The sequence below is a fragment of the Ursus maritimus genome, unplaced genomic scaffold (genome assembly GCF_017311325.1).
Source record: "Ursus maritimus isolate PB19 unplaced genomic scaffold, ASM1731132v1 scaffold_11, whole genome shotgun sequence".
Lineage (NCBI taxonomy): Eukaryota > Metazoa > Chordata > Mammalia > Carnivora > Ursidae > Ursus > Ursus maritimus.
Genome location: NW_024423453.1, coordinates 35,889,783 through 35,911,725, shown reverse-complemented (window position 1 = coordinate 35,911,725; position 21,943 = coordinate 35,889,783). Strand labels below are relative to the sequence as shown.

The 21,943-nt window shown below is 37.9% G+C and overlaps 1 protein-coding gene across 1 annotated transcript in view; it reads left to right on the top strand.

The window, feature by feature from the left end:
• The window catches only part of TTC29 (tetratricopeptide repeat domain 29), a 232,049-nt gene that overhangs the window by 105,482 nt on the left and 104,624 nt on the right, over positions 1-21,943 (top strand). The window contains exon 9 of the mRNA XM_008685456.2: positions 18,113-18,204. Coding sequence (XP_008683678.2) covers positions 18,113-18,204 — 92 coding nt within the window. The remainder of the gene's footprint in view (positions 1-18,112; positions 18,205-21,943) is intronic.

Below are 21,943 nucleotides of genomic sequence, written 5' to 3'. Positions count from 1 at the left end.
TAATGGGAGCCAGTCTTTGGTGAGGGGTTAGCCTGGATGCTTCCAGAACCATGGAGGATGGTGAGGATGGCTGAGATAATAAAGCTCACACACAGAGAGAAACCAAGATGAGAAATGGAGAGAGCAATTCCTGGTGGCATTTGAGTCCCTTGTTTCCCATTTTGCCAAAATTATATTGGGGTGGTTTTTGTCCCATGAAATCAAATGAGCCCTAACTGATAGAATAGTATCATCATGAACACCGGTAACAACCAGTGTGCCTTTGTATGCTATGGGTCTGCAACTCCACCCAACCTTATTGTTTACATGTTTTACCTCATTTAATATTCACAGGAACCCTAAGAGGCAGATATTATTAGTATTTTCCATTTACTCTTACTCCCATTTCACAGATGAAGAAGGCTGAGACTTAGATTAAATGACTTGTTCAGGGTCACGAAGCTAGCAAATACAGAGCCAAGACTAGAGCCACCCTTCTAAGTACTAATGCTGTCGCAACTGGTATTGTCAATAAGATATTTTTATTTATTTTTGTAAGGATTTATTTATTTATTTATTTGAGAGAGAAGAGCAGGGGAAGGGGCAGGGGGGAGAGAGAGAGAGAATCTCAAGCAGACTCCACACTCAGCACAGAACCTGACACAGGCTCCATTTCACTACCCTGAGATTATGACCTGAGCCGAAATCAAGAGTTGAATGACTAACTGACTGAGCCACCCAGGTGCCCCAATAAGATGTTTTTAAACTCATTTGTAAAGTCTCATCACAGATCACGTGTACAAATTTTTTATAACATTCTCATCTGTTCCACTTAATGAACTATTGGTTGACATAAATAACATTTTGTTATTCTTATCCAGTAGAAATTATTATCGAGTAATGCTTGAAGCTTAAAAAAAGATCACCATCTGCTGTCAAGCCAGGTAAGAATAGGCACAGAGTTCAGGGACACAGGAAGTAGAATTAGCAAGTGGCATCAGGCTAGAAATGACCCACTGCTTTGTAGCTTCTCCAGAGAAAGAGATGTCAGGAATCCTCACCTCGAATTTCCATTTCCCATCTCTCTCGTACCCTCCATTGGCATAAATAATGGAGTACCATGGATTCTTCACTGGTCATGACTTAAACACATAGTTGAATTTGCCTGTTTCTTCTAGATGTTTTGCCAACAATGAAATATCTAGCAGCACTAGAGTTAATACATCTGTAGAAGGAAAAGTAACACAATTCTTTTTCAAAAGCAGTGTGTTCAACATATTTTTTCTACAACCCTGTATGTCTTCTTGCTACTGATGCAAATTTGCTATCTACTAGCAACTCAGTAAATGCAAGGGAAAGAGCATAAACAATCCTGTTTGTTAGGTTTTCAGCTGAAACATCCGTAGGGCAGAATGTTTGTAATTCTTGGATAAAACGAAATAGGGGGAGAGAGATAGGGTCTTTCTGGTATATTTCCATGCTCTCTGTTACTGTTTTAACCATTGTCACAATATGATGTAGTGATTAAGAGCACAGCCCCTAGAATTACATCACCTAACTCCAAAGCCTGGTCCTGCCACTACTAATCCTGTGACATTAGGTGAGTTGCTTAACCTCTCTTGTGCCTCAGTTTCCTCACCTGCAACGTGAGGATTACACTAGCACCTAACTCAAAGAGTGGTTGGAAGGATTAAATGGGTTAGCATTCAAAAAGTACTTAGAACTATGTCTGCCATCCTATTCTCCCTCAATAAATGCTGGTGAATATTATAGAATAATAGAAGTATGTTTGCTGTGTCCACGCAAGGATTATGCTACCCCTGCTGCCCTTGCTGACTTACCAGATCATAGACAGATCTCGTAGCATCCCGCCTTGTAAAAGGAAGATGATATTTATTAATCTAGCCTGCTGATGAAAATTCCAATGGAATAGTAAAAAGATAATGGTTTATTGGTCCTTATTATTGTACTGCAAATGATTTAACTATACATTTTTCCTAAATTTAATTAAACATATTCATTTTCCCTATGAGCTTATATTAGCTTACAGCAGAGTGACTGTTTATTATGTTCATTTTATATGTTTATAATATCACAGATATTACCAAAATAAACATTTTCCTTTTAAAATATTATGTAAATAATCACTAATATTTGTTACAAGGTTGCAAAGCCAAAATTACTTTTTAATTGTTTATTATTATAGATTATAGGGAAATAGAGAAGTACTATCTAGGCAATCATTAGGATCTTCTGAATAGGTTTTGAAAGTCCCAAAAAGACCACCAAATTAGGAGTCAGTCATTCTGGGTTCTGGCTGTGGTTTTGTCACAAGCTCTTTGATCTTGAACAAGCTGTTTAATCTAGTTCATTTTACTTCATAACATTGTTACAGGATACCATTGTTATAATCTTGATTGACAATAAGACACGTGGTACCAAAAGGTGCCAGAACGTGGGGCCTCGCCTGCATGGTGACATTGTCAGGCAGCATCTTGGCACTGAGGTGAGAGAAAGGGCCAGATAAGAGTGCTGTCTTTGAAATCAGATGGCCTGGGTTCAAGTCCTTTCTTGATCACTTACCACTTGATAACCTTGGTCTCTTGGCTTTATTTCTATGTGCCTCAGTTTTCTCACCTTTAAAAAGAGATAAGAATGACTCATGAGTGTCAGGAAGATTAAGTTATTTAATATGCATAGTCTTAAGAACTGTCTGTGACACATTCATCCAGCAAATAGTTTGGAGCACCTATTGCCAGGCCCTGTTCTAGATGCTTGGAATATACCAATAGCAGAACAAAGATCTTCATCCTCATGGAGCGTCCATTCCATTGGAGAAAGACAATGAAGATGAAACATAATAAACAAGTGAGTTAGATAGTGTGTCAGACAGTAATAAGCACTATAGAGAAAAAGAAAACTTAGGAATGATTCAGGAGTGCCACAACAAGTGGTGGGTAGAGGAAATTTTCAATAGCTGATCAGAAAAGGCTTCGTTGAAAAGTTGGTATTTGAGGAAAGACTGCGGGCAGATGAGAAAGAGGATGAAAGTACATGCCAAGCAGAGGTAAAAGGTCAAGGCCAAAGCTCTAAGGCACCAAGCCTAAACCTGGAGGCTGGAGGCTAAGGAGAAGCAAAAGGGGAGCAAAGGAATGGGAACCAAAGTCAGAGAGATTAGGGGTGGGCTCATGGAAGGCCTTATAATGCAAGGTGGTTTTTTTCTGAGTCTAAAGGGGGTCACTGCAGGCAGAGGAATGACATAATAAATAGTATTAAAGATTATTAACTATTATAATTAGTCCATGTGATGAAAAAATAGCAGCTGGTAATAGACAAAGCTGTAACCAGGCAAGCATGAGGTTAGCATCTATAATGTCAGATATTGGGCTGCTGTGGGTACCCCTGTAGGCAAGTGGAGAACAGCTTCTGGGAATGGTGCCAGGAGGTTTTAAGCTATAAGTGAAGGTCTAAGTCAGCCACAATCAAGCGGCAGGCGTATCACAGTGCTTAAGAACAAAAAAGAAGGATCTGAAGTCCAGTAAACCTGGTTCAAATCCTTTCTTCTTCTCCAACCCTAGGACTGTGTATACTAGAGCAAGTTACATAACCTCTCTGCACTTAAGTTTATCTCATTTGTATAATGGGGATATTAATATTTATCTCAGAGGGCTCTGGGCACATTAAATGTACCATGAATATAAAACACTTCACATATGTAGCTTTTGCTCTATAAATGGTAGTGAATGCCATTGGCAAGTGACAAGCACCAAGCCACAGGGACTGAGACTTAGGACTGGCACTCCTGATGAGAGCATATTGAGGCAACAAGGTAGGTCTCCAAGCTCACAGTAAGTAGGGACTCAGCATGGTACCAAGACAGATTTAGGCAAGAAGAACAAGATGGGAATGCGGCTTCAGGGGCTGGGACACGTGTTGGGAGTTTGGTGTTAAGGCATATGGAAAGAGCCCTGTCGCCTTGATAGAGTTTAAAACAGAATATAATCTGCAGCAGACTGATGTGATGCCAGGTTTCTGCCCTGGCAGATTAGGGACCGGGATGGCCCTGGGGACTGTGGCAGGTCAGAGTTGCTAAACGGAAGGACCTCAGCTTTGAGGATGGCAGGGCTCAGGAAGCGGAGCAACTAGGAAGTTATTAGAAAGATGATCTCCACAGTTGCTTCTGGGCTCTATAATTCTCCATCTCTAAGTATTGATAAATAATTTGAAAATGCCAAGTCTAATGGTAATTTTCTAGTTTATCGTATAAAACCTAAAGCTTACTATAGGAATGCTAGCAGCAATTTGTTTTGCTATTTTATTTTCAGCTCATATGTTATTTCAGAGCTGATCAAAGGCATTGGTTGAAAAGTGTAAAATAAATCACGCTTCTAAATAAACCACTAAAGAGTGTTAAATTGATTTAAGTGATTTTAGGAATATTAATATTTAAAACATCTCTGTCCCAAGCCTGTTTATGACTACCTATAGCAATAATAACTACCATTTCATTCTACCATTCTTCATCTTACAATATTGCATAGTAAACTGTGTAAAAACATTATTTTTTTAGCACTGGAATAGAAATGTAGGATTTCGGCTATTTATTTATGTTTAAATATCTTGAATTTTATTCAGTCAATAAAAGTATACTCGATTAATGCATTTATTATACTCTTTGCCTAGGTTGAGGTGAATAGAGTGCAGTGTTTGTTTTTTTATTATTAAAGAAAACTTTGCCTTCCACTCACATTCCTTTGCAATAAATTTGATTTTAAGCAGCACGTATTTCAGGATTAGTCCCAGGCTTGAGAAATTTTCTAGCTTCAGAATTTTGCATCTCTGACTTATCTGAAAATATTGTTAAAACTGCATAAATGATTTTCATAGATTTTTTTTTAATGCATAGGGAAAAGAAGGTGTCTGCAGTGTTAAATGGAATATCGATGAATGTCCCTCCATAGGAGGGAGGGTCCGGGCACCAAAGCATCCCACGCACGCGCTTTGGTGTTAGAGTCACCTAGGCTGCGCGGTGTGACAGCCAGCTCTATGAGTGAAGACACACTGGTGATAAAAGCAACCAGACATCTGGATCACAGTGCACACATTCAAAGGCATTTCTGAACTGTTCACACATTTGTACTCACCCGGGTCCCCAGCCTTGCCCAAGGCTCACTCATCATTTTCTTCTCTGCCTCTGCCTGTCTTCATCTTTTTCTTTTTTCTTTTTTTTTTTTGTACTTCAGCAACCTCCCTTTTCCTTTCCAAGTCACCTCCATCTGCTTATGTGTCAGTGTGGCCCTCCTGCCACACGGCTGGCTGAGGAATCCAGGAGCCCTCCCCGCCTCTGCTCAGCACCACCGCATGCCTGTCACTGCTCAGCGCTCTGCGCCACACTGGCTTGTTTTGTCAATAACCATTTATTTGTTGCTGGAATAGTAGCAGCCATTACATCTGACCTCCCTGTTTCATCAATTATGGATAGATTATTGGATGTGAACATCTGCAAAAGCTTGCTGTTGAACTCACCTCCTGGCTGGGATTAGATAAAGTACTAAACTGTTGTTTATTGTCAGGCCAAAACTCTACTGGGAAGGCAGGGAATTCCAAGAGTGGCAGAGCCCCATCAGAAGTACCAAAAATCATTTCGTATTGCCACTGTTTCCCCTAAGATTCCAGCCATTTATTATTTACACTTATTACTAGTTGTTATAACCTACTTGATAAAAGCTCTTGGCAGGCATTGCATTTCCAGTCCTGGTCGCATCTGTCAGAATGGAAATGACTCATAAATTGTTTTCTTGCCTCTTCCATCACGGCAAAAGGGTAATAGATGAAGCTTCCTCTGTGTGTGAGCATTTAGAGGAAGACTTTCCTACCATGTTTTATTTTAAAGAAACGTGTTTACCCAGCTTGATCTGAAAGCATTACATCGTGGATCTAAATTAGGGTTTACCGAGTTTACCAGAATAATGGCCTGTGGTGGAAAGGATATCAGGTTGTACAGAGAGAATATGCTGAAAATGTTTTCCAAGGCTTTCATGGGTTTCTGAGAAGGGGGAAACAGAACGAAATTTTATTGAATCCTGCCTTAAATGAGGGGAGAAATCTAGTAAGAGGGATTACGAATAGATGATGGCTCTACCTCCAGGGGGAAAGACAAATCTCCTAGTGGGAATTGGTTCATGCAGAAATATAGAAATTTTCACAGTATTAGTGTTTATTCAAACCTCCTAGGTAATATAGAACACTAATATAGGGCACACTTTGATCCCTTCCTGTGGAGCCAGAAGCCATTACGTTCAAAGTGGTCAAATGGAAGACAGTTCAGGGGAAGCTAGGGAACCTTGTTTGTCACTGAGCTAGTGACTTTTCACTGCTTACCTATCTGTCTTAGCTTGTTACCTGTGAAGATAGAAACCACATTTGTCTGTCATCAGTCTAGACTAAAAGAAAGGGGGAAAAATGATTTATCCTCCCTCCACAGATAGGAAGAATTATTTCCTCAAGATACCATGACTAATCTAACAATTTCAGCCTTGGATCTGCATGTCCTCACTGAGCATAATGGGCCTGTAATGGGGAAACCGAGTCATTTGGGAATATGATTAGATGAAACAAGCACACATTGAGTAGGGGGCTCTTATGTCATTTTGAAAAGTCATTTAAGTTGTCCTTTAGGAATTTGGCCTGTTTTCTAATACTTGAATTCTTGGACTGACTGTTAGCTGAAAATTTTCCCATACTTTCCATTTACCATAGTTATAAAGTGCCACATTTTTTTGTCTTTATTGAATGAGATATGATGCAAAACATATATAATATAATGCAATAAAATATAATTGACAACAAACTGTGATGTATATTTAATATAAATGTTATACTTAACTTATGTAAGAGCTTATTTTTCTTTAAGCCAGTTAGTTATATATAATCTTATTATAGAGATACTATATAATTATAAATACATCATTAATAGAATATAATCATAAGGGTATTATAATACAACAGCTCGTCACATCCACTTTAATGTTTTGGCAGGTACTTCACTACCAGTCTCTTCCAAGGGCTCTACCATATTCATTCAACAATATTCAGCATTAACATAAAACTAGGAACTAGGGTATAATGGAGAGCAAAACAGATACAGTTCCTGTCCCCATGGCTAACTGTAGAGAGACCAATACTAATAAGTAGATACATATGGTGCTGTGGTGAGTGCTATAATAGCACAAAGAAGTGGTATGTGTGTGTACAGGGGCTGGAAGAGTCAGGCGTGAAATAAGAAAGAACAACGCAGGCAGAAGGATGTGGGGTGGACAGCACTGGGCTCATTCCTGGTAGTGAAAGGTCTCTGTGACTGGAGAGAGGTTCCCAGGGTCCCACACATTCCAGCAAGACATAAATGTTGACGTCTCTGCACTGGCAAAGTGAGTGACAATACATGTTTGGTCAAATTAGATTTGACTGGCACTTCATTTGATTTGGTTTGCCACCACCATCTTTAGTCTCCATAAAGTACAGACAACTGAAATTATTGGTAATGTTATCATAGGTATAATGGAATCGTTTGTCACAATCCCTTTTCATCCTCATATAAACATAACCAAGTGGGGCTTGAGAATTTCTTAGTTTAAAAAAAATACACAAACTTCTTTTCATTCAGAATCTTTTCTGGAAATGAAATCTCTAATCATTTTCTATAACCTGTTTTTGCTGGCCTACTTCCATGGAAAGAATCACCCTGTACTATTTTCTCAGTGGCAAACTTGGAAGGGAAAAAGCCTAGAAGTTATTTATTTGCCACTTTAGCTCTAGAGAGCCCTTTGTCTCTCAATACTTCTGTTTTATTCTTTAGGTACAAGAGATTCATTCAGATTACCTCAAGTAAGGGAAGTACTTGTAGAGATTCCTGTGGTAACAAGAGGAATCATATCCCATGAATACCTGGAATCAGGAGACGGTTGGGTCTCACTGACTGAAAGATTCTTGGGAACTGGAGGGCCCTAGAACACAAGGGGCTGAGTTTTCTTACTATCCCCTCAGCAGCAACAGTCAGTTGGATTCACTCTATTGACATAACTCAATCACTCTCTTGATGTTCATTTATCTTGAAGCACCTCCTCACTTATGCAATTACCAACTGCTCAATGGGTCTAAATTTCCTAAGAGAGCATGATAGAACTAACCAATCACTATAGTCTTCCACCAAATAGGACTTTTTATATCAGGCCACCTCACAGATTACTGGACTGCCTTTGGTCAAGGACCTTCTAGCAAAATATAAAACAAAGTCTCCACTGGATTTTCCTAACAAGAACTTAAGGGCAGGAAAATTTCTTTTTAAGGAGCTGTACATATAACTCACACCATGATTGGTTTGTACAGGATAAATATTTTTATGCTTTCTGATTTATAATATAGAAAATAATTGAGAATTAGAACCGAAATTCTTCATTAATATGTCTCATTAACATACTACAAAACTGTAATGACTGATTTAGAAATGGCAGTTTCGAGCAATATGTTCCAATTTACTATTCAGAAAACTTTTATTTTTAGCTGCAAGTGAAGTTCTACCTCATCATTTTGGGGCTTGAGAGTCCTCTGTATATTGGATGTCTAGAGAGACAGTTTTAAGGTAAAAGAAGATCCTTGGAATTTTTTTGAAGTTTATTTCTATCTTTATAAAAGCTTTTTGAAAATACAATATAAACTCCTAACATGTGAGAGATTAACAATTCAATTCAGTTTACATAATTTAAGGATAACCTTGAATTTTCATCAAATTCTTAAAATTTTTAGGTGGTAAAAGAAAAATTTGCTATTTCTAAAGAGAACTGATTGTTGCCTTTATAGCAATTGCCATTTAATATAAACCAAAAGCATTGTAGATTCAGCTCTCCTTGCTATCAGCTATTCCAGGGTAGGAACATTCTTTAAAAAGCAATTCATTAAGAGTATGTGCAATTTTTCAAGTGAGGGGGAAGCATGAAAATAACATTTCAATTGAATGAAAGGATTCATCATTTTGTTTCTTTAGAAGATTTTTTAAAAAATAGATTTATCAGAGACTTTAAAGCCAAGGACAAATTATTGAAACAATCAGAGCCTATCTTAAATTACTAAATATATCAATGTAGAGTTCTGAACTCCCAACTAATATTTTTGGAAGGGAGAATTATAGATCCTTTGGTCCTACCCCATTATCTTCCAGACTTGGATACTGAAGCTCAAGGTAACCAAGTGACCTGTCAAAGTCACACCCTGAGCTAATGGCAGAAGAGAATCTAGAACATATACCTTTTAACATTCAATCCCTTCTGCACTAGATCACATAACCTTCATGTTGTGTGTTGGGCAATGTAAACAGTATGGAATAGTTACTCCAAATGATGAGTAATGCATTTCAGGAAGAGAGAGTTTGTACTCCAAATGATCCATATAAATAGTAAGGCTAGACTGCTCCTAACTTAAGAATATAGTTTCAGCAGAATGCAAACTATTTAAGTACTTTTGTGTGTTACAGTTTACAGAGCTACATAACGTGCTTGTGCTCAGTGTTCATTCAATATAACGTATTTGTAGAAAAGGATTACTGTATTTACTGCCTGTCAGATACTATGACTTCGCAAAAATGTGTAAGAGCCTTTAAGTGACGTGATAACAGTTCTGTTTACCCCGTTTTTACCATCTTCTGCAGTCTCTGATTGCTGACTCCAGGAAAGTGCCCTGAATGTTGTTGTGGTCCAGTCTGGTCCTCAGCCTATTACTGCAGTGCTTGTCAGAAATCATTAGCCACTGATTTCTTTGACTAATGTTGCAGTTGATTGTCTGAATCATGTTCAGACACTGTAAATGAGGCAGAAACATCCTTTCTGCTCACCAACTGTGAAATGGCTAAAGGGGGTTAGATTGCCAGAAATCAGAATAAATGTATTTCCGATAAGACTTGACATTGATTTCAAGCTCAAGATGGTCAACTTGATTTTTTTATTTCTGTATTTCTTACTGCATAAGAGTAAATCTGTTATCATTGCCTCTTTTGTCCTCAAAGTAATGCACTGTATTGAGCACAGTGCCAAACTTTTGTAATGAAATGGCACAATTTTGCGTTTGTGTAGGAGATCTATAACAGTTAGCTGTACTATCTTTTTATGATGGGTAAGGAGGAAGAGGTAAAAAATACACCCTAGGTAATAGACCATAACTTCTTCTTTACAAACAAACCTGACGGATGCCTCTTTATGGTTTCACAGACATTTTTTTTTTAATATAAACAGCAGTTAGTGTTTAATTGCCACTTATGTGAGTCTTACAGATATCCTAACATCTTAGGAGGTAGCTAGTGTTGTTCACATTTTACACAGTGGAAATAGGACAGAATACTCTTGCTTTATAAACTGCATACAAAGTTTCTAAGATGAATAGATCAAGTGTTTTGGAGTTTATACTACACTGTTATATAACGCACAGAAAACAGACTGAATAGAATGTTCTAAGTAAATACTCAAAAACTGGAGTCATTTCATTAGAGTGACCTTAGCAATAAGAAAACCATTTTTGGTTTAAACCTTTAACAGAGATGCTGCTAAAAACTGATTGTACTGAGAAAGCATGGAGTGTTCTAGAAGAACATGGCCTGGAAAAAAAAGTCAGCTTAATGAGACAGGATGACCAGGTCTCAACACAATCCTTGTACTTCCCCTGCAGGCCCACTCCCATCAAGTAGCCCGAAGCATGGGAGGGCTCCATGAAGAGGAGAGCCTCCTCTTCCCACAAGAACTCTCCTTGGTCACAGACATTTTTTGGTCCAGGTGGGTTTATTTAAACTCTTCTAGAACTCAGATGAAACTAAAAATGAAACATTCAAATGCGGCTAAACTGCTGGGGTTACATTCTCACTCATTTCAGAGTCTCCTGGATGACTCTATAGGCTTTGAGGAGGGAAAACAGCTATCTTTCAGTATTAGAAGGACTGTCACATGGATGAAGGATGGATTCGTCTTGTGTTGTCCCACAAAACACAACCATGACGAGCACGTAGAAGTTACAGGTTTTGCTTAACTTAACCAACAGTTTTCTCACATAACTCTTCAGTGATAGAGTGGCCAGGTCCACAAGGGATGGTTTCCAATCATGAAAATAGTTGAGGCAAAGGCTAAATCAGGATTTCTTCACATCAACACTATTCACATTTTGGGCTGGATAATTCTTTGTTATGGGGGGCTGTTGTGTGCATTGTAGGGTATTTAGCAGCGTCCTTGGCTTCTACTCAATAAATGACAGTAGCAACCCTCCCAATTATGACAACCTTAAATATCTCCAGACATTACGAAATATCCCCTAGGGGGCAAAATCACCCCCATTTGAGAACCACTTAGATAAGTCAGGTAAGTATATGGGGAAATTAAGCAGTTGCTTTATTCAAATCTTTAGTAGGTATTATTAATACCTCATCTTATTGGAACCTTATAACATCCCTTCAAGGTAGACTTTATTCATTTCCATTTTATACCTGAGGAAATGGGCTCAGAGAGAGTAAGTCACTTGACACATGTCACTCAGCTCAGTAGTAGACTTGTGTGACTTGAAAGCCTATGCTATTTGAAGAAAATGTGAACACCCAGAGGGAAATTTGATTAATTATCCCATAAGGCTCCTCCAAAGCCTGGTCTATGCCCTCAGAAAAGAAGTCCCTACTGATTTCAGATATTGAATTAACTAAGGAAGAGAGCAGTGGGGGAGGGTGGTAAGCGAAGAAAGGAATGTCTATAGAAAAAGAAAATACCAAAAATATGAAGTAAAAGTAGGATTATAGCTCTTTGAAATTTTTGCAAAATTACAAAATTTCCATCCCAAATGGGCTAGATGTTAGAACTTATTTTATGTGGTGGTTTCCATGAATTGTTTTTCTACAGAAACAATGAAAGATAGGGTCACCAGCCAGAGCATGGAGGCCCGCTTAAACTTCATGTCACTGATCTGTATTCGTTTGAGCTGTGCATGCTTAGTGCTATGCCAGAGGGAGAAAGAAGAGTATTTCCTCTCATTTCCCTAGACACAGGAACAACTCCGCATTAAATCTTTTGAGAGGTGCCTGGTCAGTTAAGTGTCCGACCCTTGATCTCAGCTCAGATCTTGATCTCAAGGTCGCTGGGCATGGAGCCTACTTAAAAAAAAATTTTTTTTTAACTTGGATAATGGAAAACAAGGCAAGGAACTGCACCATCTTGTATGTGGCATATTTTAACCAAACACATTGAGCTGCCTAGAAAGTAGAAAGACAAAAACTATGATTAAAAAAGTCCCGCAAAAGACTACGTTTACGAGCATGTAGAATAAAGAATGAAAGTGAATAAACCACCTCATCTTCAAAACAATAATGAGATTCCTCGCTTGTAATCAAATAGATAAATTGCAACTTGAAAATTTATAACTTTATACCATCAATTAAAATTGTGATAACTTAGTACATGTTACTAGACAAAACATTCTATGGGTGAATCTCAAAGCAGACTTTCTTCTGGACATTGTTGCTTCCGTGTATTCTGGTAAAACCTCTGTCATTGTATCACTCCTTCCCCTCCCCAAACCTTTGTTCAAGCTGCCCTCCTCACCACAGACCCAATCCTGTCATTCCTTTAAAATGCAGATTGTGTTTCTCTTCTCTTTCTATACAGCCTTTCCCAGTTCTTCGTTGTTCCAACACTGTCTGCAATTCACTCATGTATACATTTAATTACAAATTTTCTCCCCACCCCCTAGATACAGTGTGGTGCATGGGGGCAGGGATTTTGTGTTATTTTGCTGCTGTATGTCTAGCACCCAGAACATGGCTTGGCCCATAGAAGACACTCAGTCTTTGTTTAATGAATTAATGCCTTTGGACTAGATTTTTAGCCCTTTATACAGACTTACAGCACTATATAATATCAATGTCTATAAGTCTTATTGCTCTAGTAAGGCCTTTAAGAGCAGGGATATTTATCTATATTACATATACAGATATGTAATATACACTGTACATAAAATATATATATATGTAGTTTTATCTTGCAGTCGCATCTAATGATCTGATAGAATGAACTAGAAGTGTACTTTGCATAATACATTGGTTCTGAAGGTTGAGCATTATGAAGAAAGCGATAATGTGAGGGAGTTACCTTTTAGGTATCAGTGACTTATAAACACCTGATGTTCGCATCTACTGCTGCACGTTCCCCTCTTCCCTTTTTTCATTCCCTTCTATACCACTTTGATAAGGAGATTATGGAAAAGTGTGTGTAGCTTCTAGAAAACCTGAGGTATAAAAGTAGACCCCAAAAAAGAAGTTATAGAAATCAGCACCTGCATAAAGGATCATATCATAAGGCTGAATTTTAAGAGAAGGCTGGCCTTTGTGTTGTTGCTTTATAACCTTGCCCCAAATTATCCTGCACACGCTAACTGAATTGTTTCATTTCACTTTGTTAGGCTGCATAAAACTCCACCCAGAAGAAGAGATTCGGGGCTAGCAAATGTCCTTTAAAATTACAACCTTTGGGGTCACCTGGGCGGCTCAGTCAGTTAAGTGTCAACTCTCGGTTTCAGCTCAGGTCATGATCTTAGGGTTGTGAGATTGAGGCCCACATTGGGCTCTATGCTCCGTGGAGCATCTGCTTGAGATTCTCTCCCTCTGCCCCTCCCCCTCCTTGCTCTCTCTCTCTCTCTGTCTGCCTCTCTCTAAAAATAAATAAATTTTAAAAAAGTAAAACTACAACTTCTGGCGGAGTTAGTGATCTTTGAGTTGTTCATACCTAGGTATGAACTGCTTTAATCAACTACTGTCCTTCTGTCAGTCACTCAGCTAAGGAAATTTCCCTGGTGAAATACAAATACACAGGGTGAGGGAGGTGGACCAAAAGGGAACGGGGCAGATGCCAAGGTATTTCGGAATGTTTTCTAAGGCAAACCTTTCTTTCACCCAACGAAAAAAGAAAAAACCTATTTTTCCCCATCTCTCTTCTTTCTCTTCCAAGCAGCAAACATAACTACAAATGAAAGGGTAACATGAGAGATTATCGTAATGGTAGAACTATTCAATGTCTTGACTATGGTGGTGGTGGTTACATGAATAGATGCATGTGATTCAATCGCATGAAATTAACACGCACATGCACACGCACACACAGGCACACACAAGCGTGTGTAAAACTCATGAAATCTGAATGAAGTGGGTGAATTGTATCAACCTCAGTTTCCTGGTTGTACTTCGGTACTGAGGTCAGGCGGGATGTTACCTGGGTGGGGGATAAATGAGAGCGCTCTGCGTTATTTCTTACAATTGCGTGTGAATCTACAATAATGTTAAAATGCATACAGTTTTTAAAACAAATTGACCAGGACAGTGTTTTCTTATAACAGCTGGCTGGGCAGAGGGGTGCGGAGATGATTCCATCTAATCTGGGAAAGTGAGGCCGGGAGTGATAGTCAGCAGAGTGGTTTAAAGCAGATTTCATCTGTGAAAACAGGTACAAGGGCCATCATTGCTGGAATTTTTTTTTTCTGTGTTAATGCTGTCTAAAGTAAAGGGACTGTAAGAGTGGATGTGCCCTCATCACTGGAAGTCCTCAACATGTAAGGATAGAAAACAATTGGGTGTTTGAAATTAATAGACCTAATAGTGACTTCTTATGTATCTGCCCTTAAAGGTGCCAAGCTCAGGCATGAAATTTATTCTTAAAATCTTCTGGGAGGAAGATTTGACAGGTGACAATCTTGACTTAAATCCAATGCTTTCTTGAAGGGTATTATAGCAAAAGAAATTAATGATCCTTAAAATTTTATTTTACAGCAAACAATTCGTCAAAGAATTTGTCATATAGTGCCAGCATTATTCTCATTTTTTATGTTAAGTATTCTACTAGTTTTGTTTTTAGGTGACCAATAGAGATTATCTCATTTTAAGAACTTGGATTCTATTTGAAAATGCTTTTTCAGGTAAATCAGTGTTATGCTAGTGGGAAGATAAAGCCTTTAAAACTTCAAGTAAAATAGTTATCAAAGCTTCATCTCCATTATTCACTGAAATTATCAGAGAAATTTGAGTAGCCATGTGACACTCAATTTTTATTAGATATATGAACTAACTTTTCCAACTGTGATAGCCTTGTAATCACGCAAATCACGTGTAATCACGTTTGGTGTTTGTTGAAATTTACCTAGTACTATGCTTAATCAGTGCTATCCTCTGTCTTTTGACAAAGGCTGATTAAGTGCATTGTCAATACAGTTTAAATACATACATAATGAATTTCCAATTCATCAAAATAGTTTGCACCTGAGAGTCTTTATTCTCTCCTTTTATCTTTGTTTTGTGGTGATAGAATTTAACGTTCCAGGCCCTGGATTTATTTCCAACATATGGCTTGTCCGAGGGATGTTTGGTCAAGTACAGTGGATCCCTCAGATCTGCACACTGTATTTTCTCCCTTGAAGTATTCTTTGTAAAAAAGATTCCACTGTTTGTCTAATGATTCAAACTGATTAATGTTTATTTGTAAAATTATACCCTGCCTACTTTAATTAAAAAGCAGGTAAGGTAGCTTACCATAAGAGCAATATAAAACATCTTTATTTTCTACACAATTAGTAATCTCATGCTATTTTTCCACTTTTATGAGTTTTTCCTTTGTATTTTAACAACGTCCTTTCTACTCCCCTTCAGTCGAACTACAGGATTCCCCAGTCTGCTGAATTTTGCCTTGTGTTCTTCTTGTGATTCTCCTGTCTGCATTTACTCTCTCCCACTACAGCTCACACTGCTGAGGAGCAGAGGTCCTGTCTGATTTAGATGGGCTCCTCTGCGGCACTTTGTAGGTCTTCAGTCATGTCATTCATTGCTTCCCTGCTGGGCCAGTAATGAACCAAATGCTTCCTACTGCCTAGAGAGTTCCTGTTTTTAGGTAAAATGCGTGAGCTGACCTATGAACTCTCTCAAACCACAAATTAAAATGTGTTGCCTTTACTTTGAGGAGGGAAGCCCCTACGAGGAGCTGTTCACTAATGGCTGGTTCTCGGATTCCCACGGAATTCTTGCCCTGTGGTTTACATAGCACTCTGTATTCTCTCCTGGTGGCCTCGCAGCAACTCTCAGGAGCAGGTTTTCTTTTTTATTTCTGAGAAAAGCTTCTCCAGGAGAACTGTATGAAAGAACTAGGACTGGAATCCAAGTCGTCTTACTCTGAGGTTAGTGTTCATTCCAGTAGACCATGTCTGGCTCCAGGAGGAAGCTTCTGTGGAGTCAAGTCTGAGGCCAAAACCAAAAGCCCAGACTGAGCCCTTTTTTGCCCCTGCTCCTTCCAGGAAATGCTGCACACTTGTGTGGGATAGGCGTCATCAGCCCTGAAGTATTTACCTGTAATTTCCTGGATACCTAGCCTCCCAACCATGGGGTAAAGAGTCACACCGCTAAGATAATGGGTGCCTGCAGGTACTTACTATACCGCTTGCTTCAGGTGGCCAGGGGCATGGGAGAGTACGAAGGATAAGCATGGTGTAAGCCCTGGGGAATCCTCCCTTCAGTCATTGCTGATTCACACAGTGCATCAACCCAAACCTCTGTACCACAAGACTGTAAATGCCTTCCGGGCTGCAAGCGTGTTCCCTTCCATTTAAGATTTCTTAGGGTCTAACATGGCACCTGGTACACAGTAACGGTATTTGCTGAATAAACAAATTGTTTTTGGCAGGAAATAGAATATTCAATCTTAAAGTTCTAGAATGTCATATAAAGATGTATGGACCAAAAAAGACACTAGAAGGTCTCTTTCTAAATATTTTGATATTTGGATTCAATAAGATCTCTTATAAATCCACAAAATTCATGAATTCTGCCCCTTCACTCAGAAAGGTCTATGTCAAGTTATATCAGACTTAATGTAGGTGTTGTCAGTTATGCAAGACAAAGTGAAGAGAATATTCTCAGGTTTATACAAGGCATATTAAGAGGCTTAAAAATAAGAATCAAAATTTTGAACTTAGCAGGTTTAACAGGAATTAAAACACTGGGTCAATATGTATCAGTAAGTTTTAATATCAGTGTTCTATCAAGCATTCACTTATAAACCACACACACACAAAAACAGAAACAAATTTTATGAGGTATCATCATGGCCTCATTGAAATTATTTCCCAAATATTAACCTTAAGAAAGTAAAACCAAATATCAGCACTGCCTCTGATACTTAAATCTTCAAAGCTGTCTAATTCAGACAGTAGCACACAGCACATATTTACATCCTCCCTCACCCTGACTCTCTCTCCAAACGCTGTCAAATGACTTTAACTAATTCTGTCTTAGAAAATGTGCAAAAAGGATTTCCATAGAGGTCTTTGGAGATTTCCTGTGTTCTCATGTGTGTAATAGGTTGGGTCAAGTAACAATGAAGGAAGAAGAAAGAATAGGAATTTTGTTTTACATATTTCCCCCTTCTGGCCACTGAAAGAGAAAAAAGAATAGAAAGGGAAATTATACCATAAACACGGTGTCAGTGTTAAATTAAATTAAGATCATATGTTTGGCAGTGGCAGCCATAATCTTTTGATTATTGAAGAGATTGTTGGTAATGAAGTACATTTTTAAGAAATATTTTTAGTGTATACCGAATACACGCACAAACTGTGAGATATGCATCCAATAAAATGATAGATTTAGAAATTGCTTAGCACCTAAATTCACGCTTTTCAAAATGCTATTTATAGAAAGAAAAGTGATATTTAAGCTACCCCAGTAGAATATTATAATCTGCCTTCTATTACCTTCAATAATAGTACCATATTTTAAAATAATGTTGTAAACCATTCAATTATTTATTCACACCTAAGTTCTATAAATTGGAAGATTTGGGATTGTACAAGAAAAGAATTATTTTTACAAAAGTAAGACCTCACTGTCATGGCTTAAAGACATTGCTGTGAAACAACTTATGCTATAGATAAAAATAAACCAAACCAACATGAATTTTTAATAAACAAAAAGTATTTTATGGAGACATTAAGAACAACTATTAATTTTCATCTTTTCTGTTATGAAATGAAACATCAGTGAATCTGGTCGTGCTGTATATTTAATATGTATTTCTTTTCCTGATAGGTCCTTAACACGTACAGTACAATCTCTACAGAGCTGGATGATGATCTCAGCCTGGGGAGAGCCTATGAAGCAATAGCCAAGGTCCTGCAGAGGTAAGTTAGCACATCCTTGTCTTGCTGTCACTGTGAATTCACTCAGCTGTGAAAGACTTAAATTGTTTGAGGTCTGTCGCTTTCCATTACTGCCTGCTTAAATTTTAAGCAGTGCCCTTCTTAAGTGACCCTTTCATCGTAAGTTATTTTAAACCAATGTGGTATTTTAAAATATGCACCTAAACCTTCCTTTGTCTATGCCTCCTTTGTATGATTTTATTTTTGATTTTCTGTAAGTTTAGTGATGACCTTGAATGAAAGGGAAAAATCAGGTCACATCTCACAGGTTAAAAAAGCAGAGAGCTCAGCCATATATAGTACGCTTCAGTAACTGGGGCTCACCGCAACCTTTCCGGAGCTCTTCTTGGAGGAAAGTTTTCCTTTATGCTTCAGTCTTGCTTCTTCCATTAAGACATCTCTCCTTTGAGCGTACGCATCTGGATAAACAACTGAATGCAAGAACGATACTCCTGCTATTTCACTTAAAACAGACAATTTAATAAAAGTATACCTGAACAACAAATTTTTCCATGGAAAACGTGATTTGCCCTTCACTTATTTTCTTGTGATCATTTAATTTTTGCACTATGTTGTAACGTTATTATTTAATTCAAAGTAGGATGAGAAAAGTTATCAAAATAAAGGCCTTGGTCTTTGGTATGTTATCTTATACCCAAGGTATGGCTTTTTAATAATGGTGGTGCTGATCGCAGTAGTAGTTAGTAGTGGTGAGAAGAAGAAGAGAAAGAACAGATACAGGTTGTGTCAAGTTCTAATTCCTGTATTTCAGCTTGTAAACACATACAAGATAGTGTTTTAAAAGACAAAATTGTTATTTAAAAGACATTTAAAAGATTAAATGCCTAGTGAACTGAAAGTACATCATCATTATATAATTACCACTGCTAATATAATAATCATTAATAAATAAATAAATAAATAAATAAATAAATAAATAAATAAATATTAAAATACCCATGCCAACAAAATGAAGGTCTCTACAAAGTACCAAATAAAAGGCAATGCAGTCACTGCTGGATAAGTGGTTAGGGACACAGATATAGCTATGAGGAAAGTATGGCTATGTACTCCAGGAAGGTGGGGTCAGCCATGGATAAAGCAAGGAACCCGTGGGTGTTGTGGCTCTTCCAAGTCGAGATTGGTGACTAACCCATGGAAAATCAACCCAGCTATCCCTTAAACGTTTACTTTCCATGTAACAACTGGAAAGAAGCAGGTGTTTGAACACAAAGAAGAGATTTATAAGTTTTCAGTTTAATGTCTATTTGTAACACACCAACTCTGTGCCCTTTGGTGCAGTTCATTTTCATTATTAAATTACTTGACTGTTGTTAACACAGCCCAGAATCAGTAGAAAATGGTTGGAGTGTTTGTCTTGCTTTGTAGTAACAGACCTGGCCTAAGCTTATACAGTCAAATAAATGCATTCCTTAACATGTTTATAAAATATTTTTTACAAAATGACATGTGTTCCAGCATGACTAAAGAGATAAAACTCCAGGGGAAAATGATTTTCTTTTATAAACCTGCATTGAACACTTACTATGTCATCAGGGTTGGAATGCCACGTTAGTTACTGACAGTTTTTATTTCTTAAACTTCGGTATGTATGAGGTTATCTCAAAATAATTCTCACCTGTTAAAGACAAGTGTCTCTCTTGGAATATTTTAATCTCCACTCAAGGATCTGAATTCCTGGTCTATACAGTAAAACCTAATGGGAGAGTTGAACGATTATCTGGTAAATATTGGCAATAATAACAGACAGACAATTTAATGTGAGTGTTTTGGGGGGTTAAAATAGTTTATTTGACAGAGAGAAAACGAGCACAAGCAAGGGGGGGCTTAGGCAGAAGGAGAGGGAGAAGCAGACTCCCCACTGAGCAGGGAGCCTGATGCAGAACTCGATCCCAGGACCTGGAGATCATGACCTGATCTGAAGGCAGACATTTAACCGACTGAGCCAGCCAGGCGCGCTGACAATTTAATGTTTTAATTTGGCCGAAGTGTTATTTGGGGCTTAGATGTAGAAAAGGGCACAGCTATAACTTGATATATCATAAAGTAGGATTTGTTTTTGGCAGAAATAGGGACAATTCTATTCCAACAGTCTAGGAACCTGCCTTGGGGCAAACATATAATAGGCAAGAAGCTTGAGCTCCTCCTCACTTTTCTACCCAATGAAACAAATTCCACCTATAAGAATTCTCATCTACTAAGTACCAGTGAAGCCATCAATTTGTATGGTAGGCCTGGGTTCTTAGTTTTATAATGTTATGTAATACACAAGAGAGTACAGGAGATGCTTCTGCTGGGGCCATACGGAAGAAGTACCCCAGGGACACCGCAAGATTTCCAATCCAAATCTACCATTTTGCAGCGTTGGTGGTGGTTATGGAGTAGCATTCAGGGGAGCGTTAAGCCTCAGCATATTCTTTCACCCCCTAGTTATCTAAGAAGACTTATTAAATCAAGTCCACTGATTACTAAAAATGCCTTGATACAAATTTTGTGGTCATTTTTTTTAAAATTTCACTTTAAAGATTTGGTGTTCTTGGATACATGCACACACACACACACACACACACACACACAAACATCCCTTTCATAGTCCTAAACTGTCCTCAGATTAGCAACAACAGGCAAGAAATGAAACACAACCAAAATAGGGGAAATTATGGGAGCAGTGGTGGAGAAATAAATCAAGCTGCACATGAAGCTTTACATCTTCTCTAAATCTCTTTTTCCTAACCTGTGCAATTGCACAAGTTTCACTAATGGTAGCCCTATCTCTATAAATATATTTCATCTCTTTAAAGAAAATGGAAGAGGATAGCCATGTCTAGCCTAAGTGTGTGTCTAAGGCTATCAGCTGAGCGTGCATGAAAGGTGAATAATCTCTAAGGCTAGAAGCTTCTAAAATGGTTATAAGAATTTATACTAAGCCTTCAATTGAAAAATATGCCATATTTCCTCAAGACTGAAGGACTTGGTAATACAGAGTTGTCTGTTTGGTAATGCTGGACCCGGCCATGCCATTAGAGTTATTGATGAAGGTTTTAATAGTGAACAGTGTTTGTTATTTTTGCTGTTGTTCTGAATAATATTAATTACACAAGGGGTTAAACAGTGTAACAGAAAATAAGCATTACAACATCTTTCCCCGCCCCACTTGGAATACTAGTGAAGAAAAGGGGGGGTTGATATTATAAAATGATGAAAATTGCCTATGACACAGCTATAAAAGCTAGAATTATGGTCTATAAAACAAAGAGAGAGTGAGTTGAGAAATTACCAAGTAAATATTATTATTAACACAGACAATTTGAATAAATACAGAGAGCAAAATTCCTCAGTTTTCTTTATGGCATTTTTTTTTTGCCTCATTTACTGAAATAACTCATTTTACTGAAATGCCGAGACTCTCCAAATAATCAGGATGACTTTTGAAAAGAATCTAGGGGGGAAAATCACAAAAATGAGAATTGGTCAAGACACATCGGTCACAACTAGCCTACCTCTGGGTTTATTCCATACTCATTGTAAATTTTCTTGCAAACTCAGGTTAAATTATTTCCTAGAAAACTTTCCACAGTGGAGATCTTTCAATCAATCAGTACAAAGTTTCAAGTGTGAAAATTACCTTTCTGTTATAGCTGAAAATTAATTTCTTTTTGCTTGAGAGAAATGACATGCCCTAGTAATTTTCATATATTCT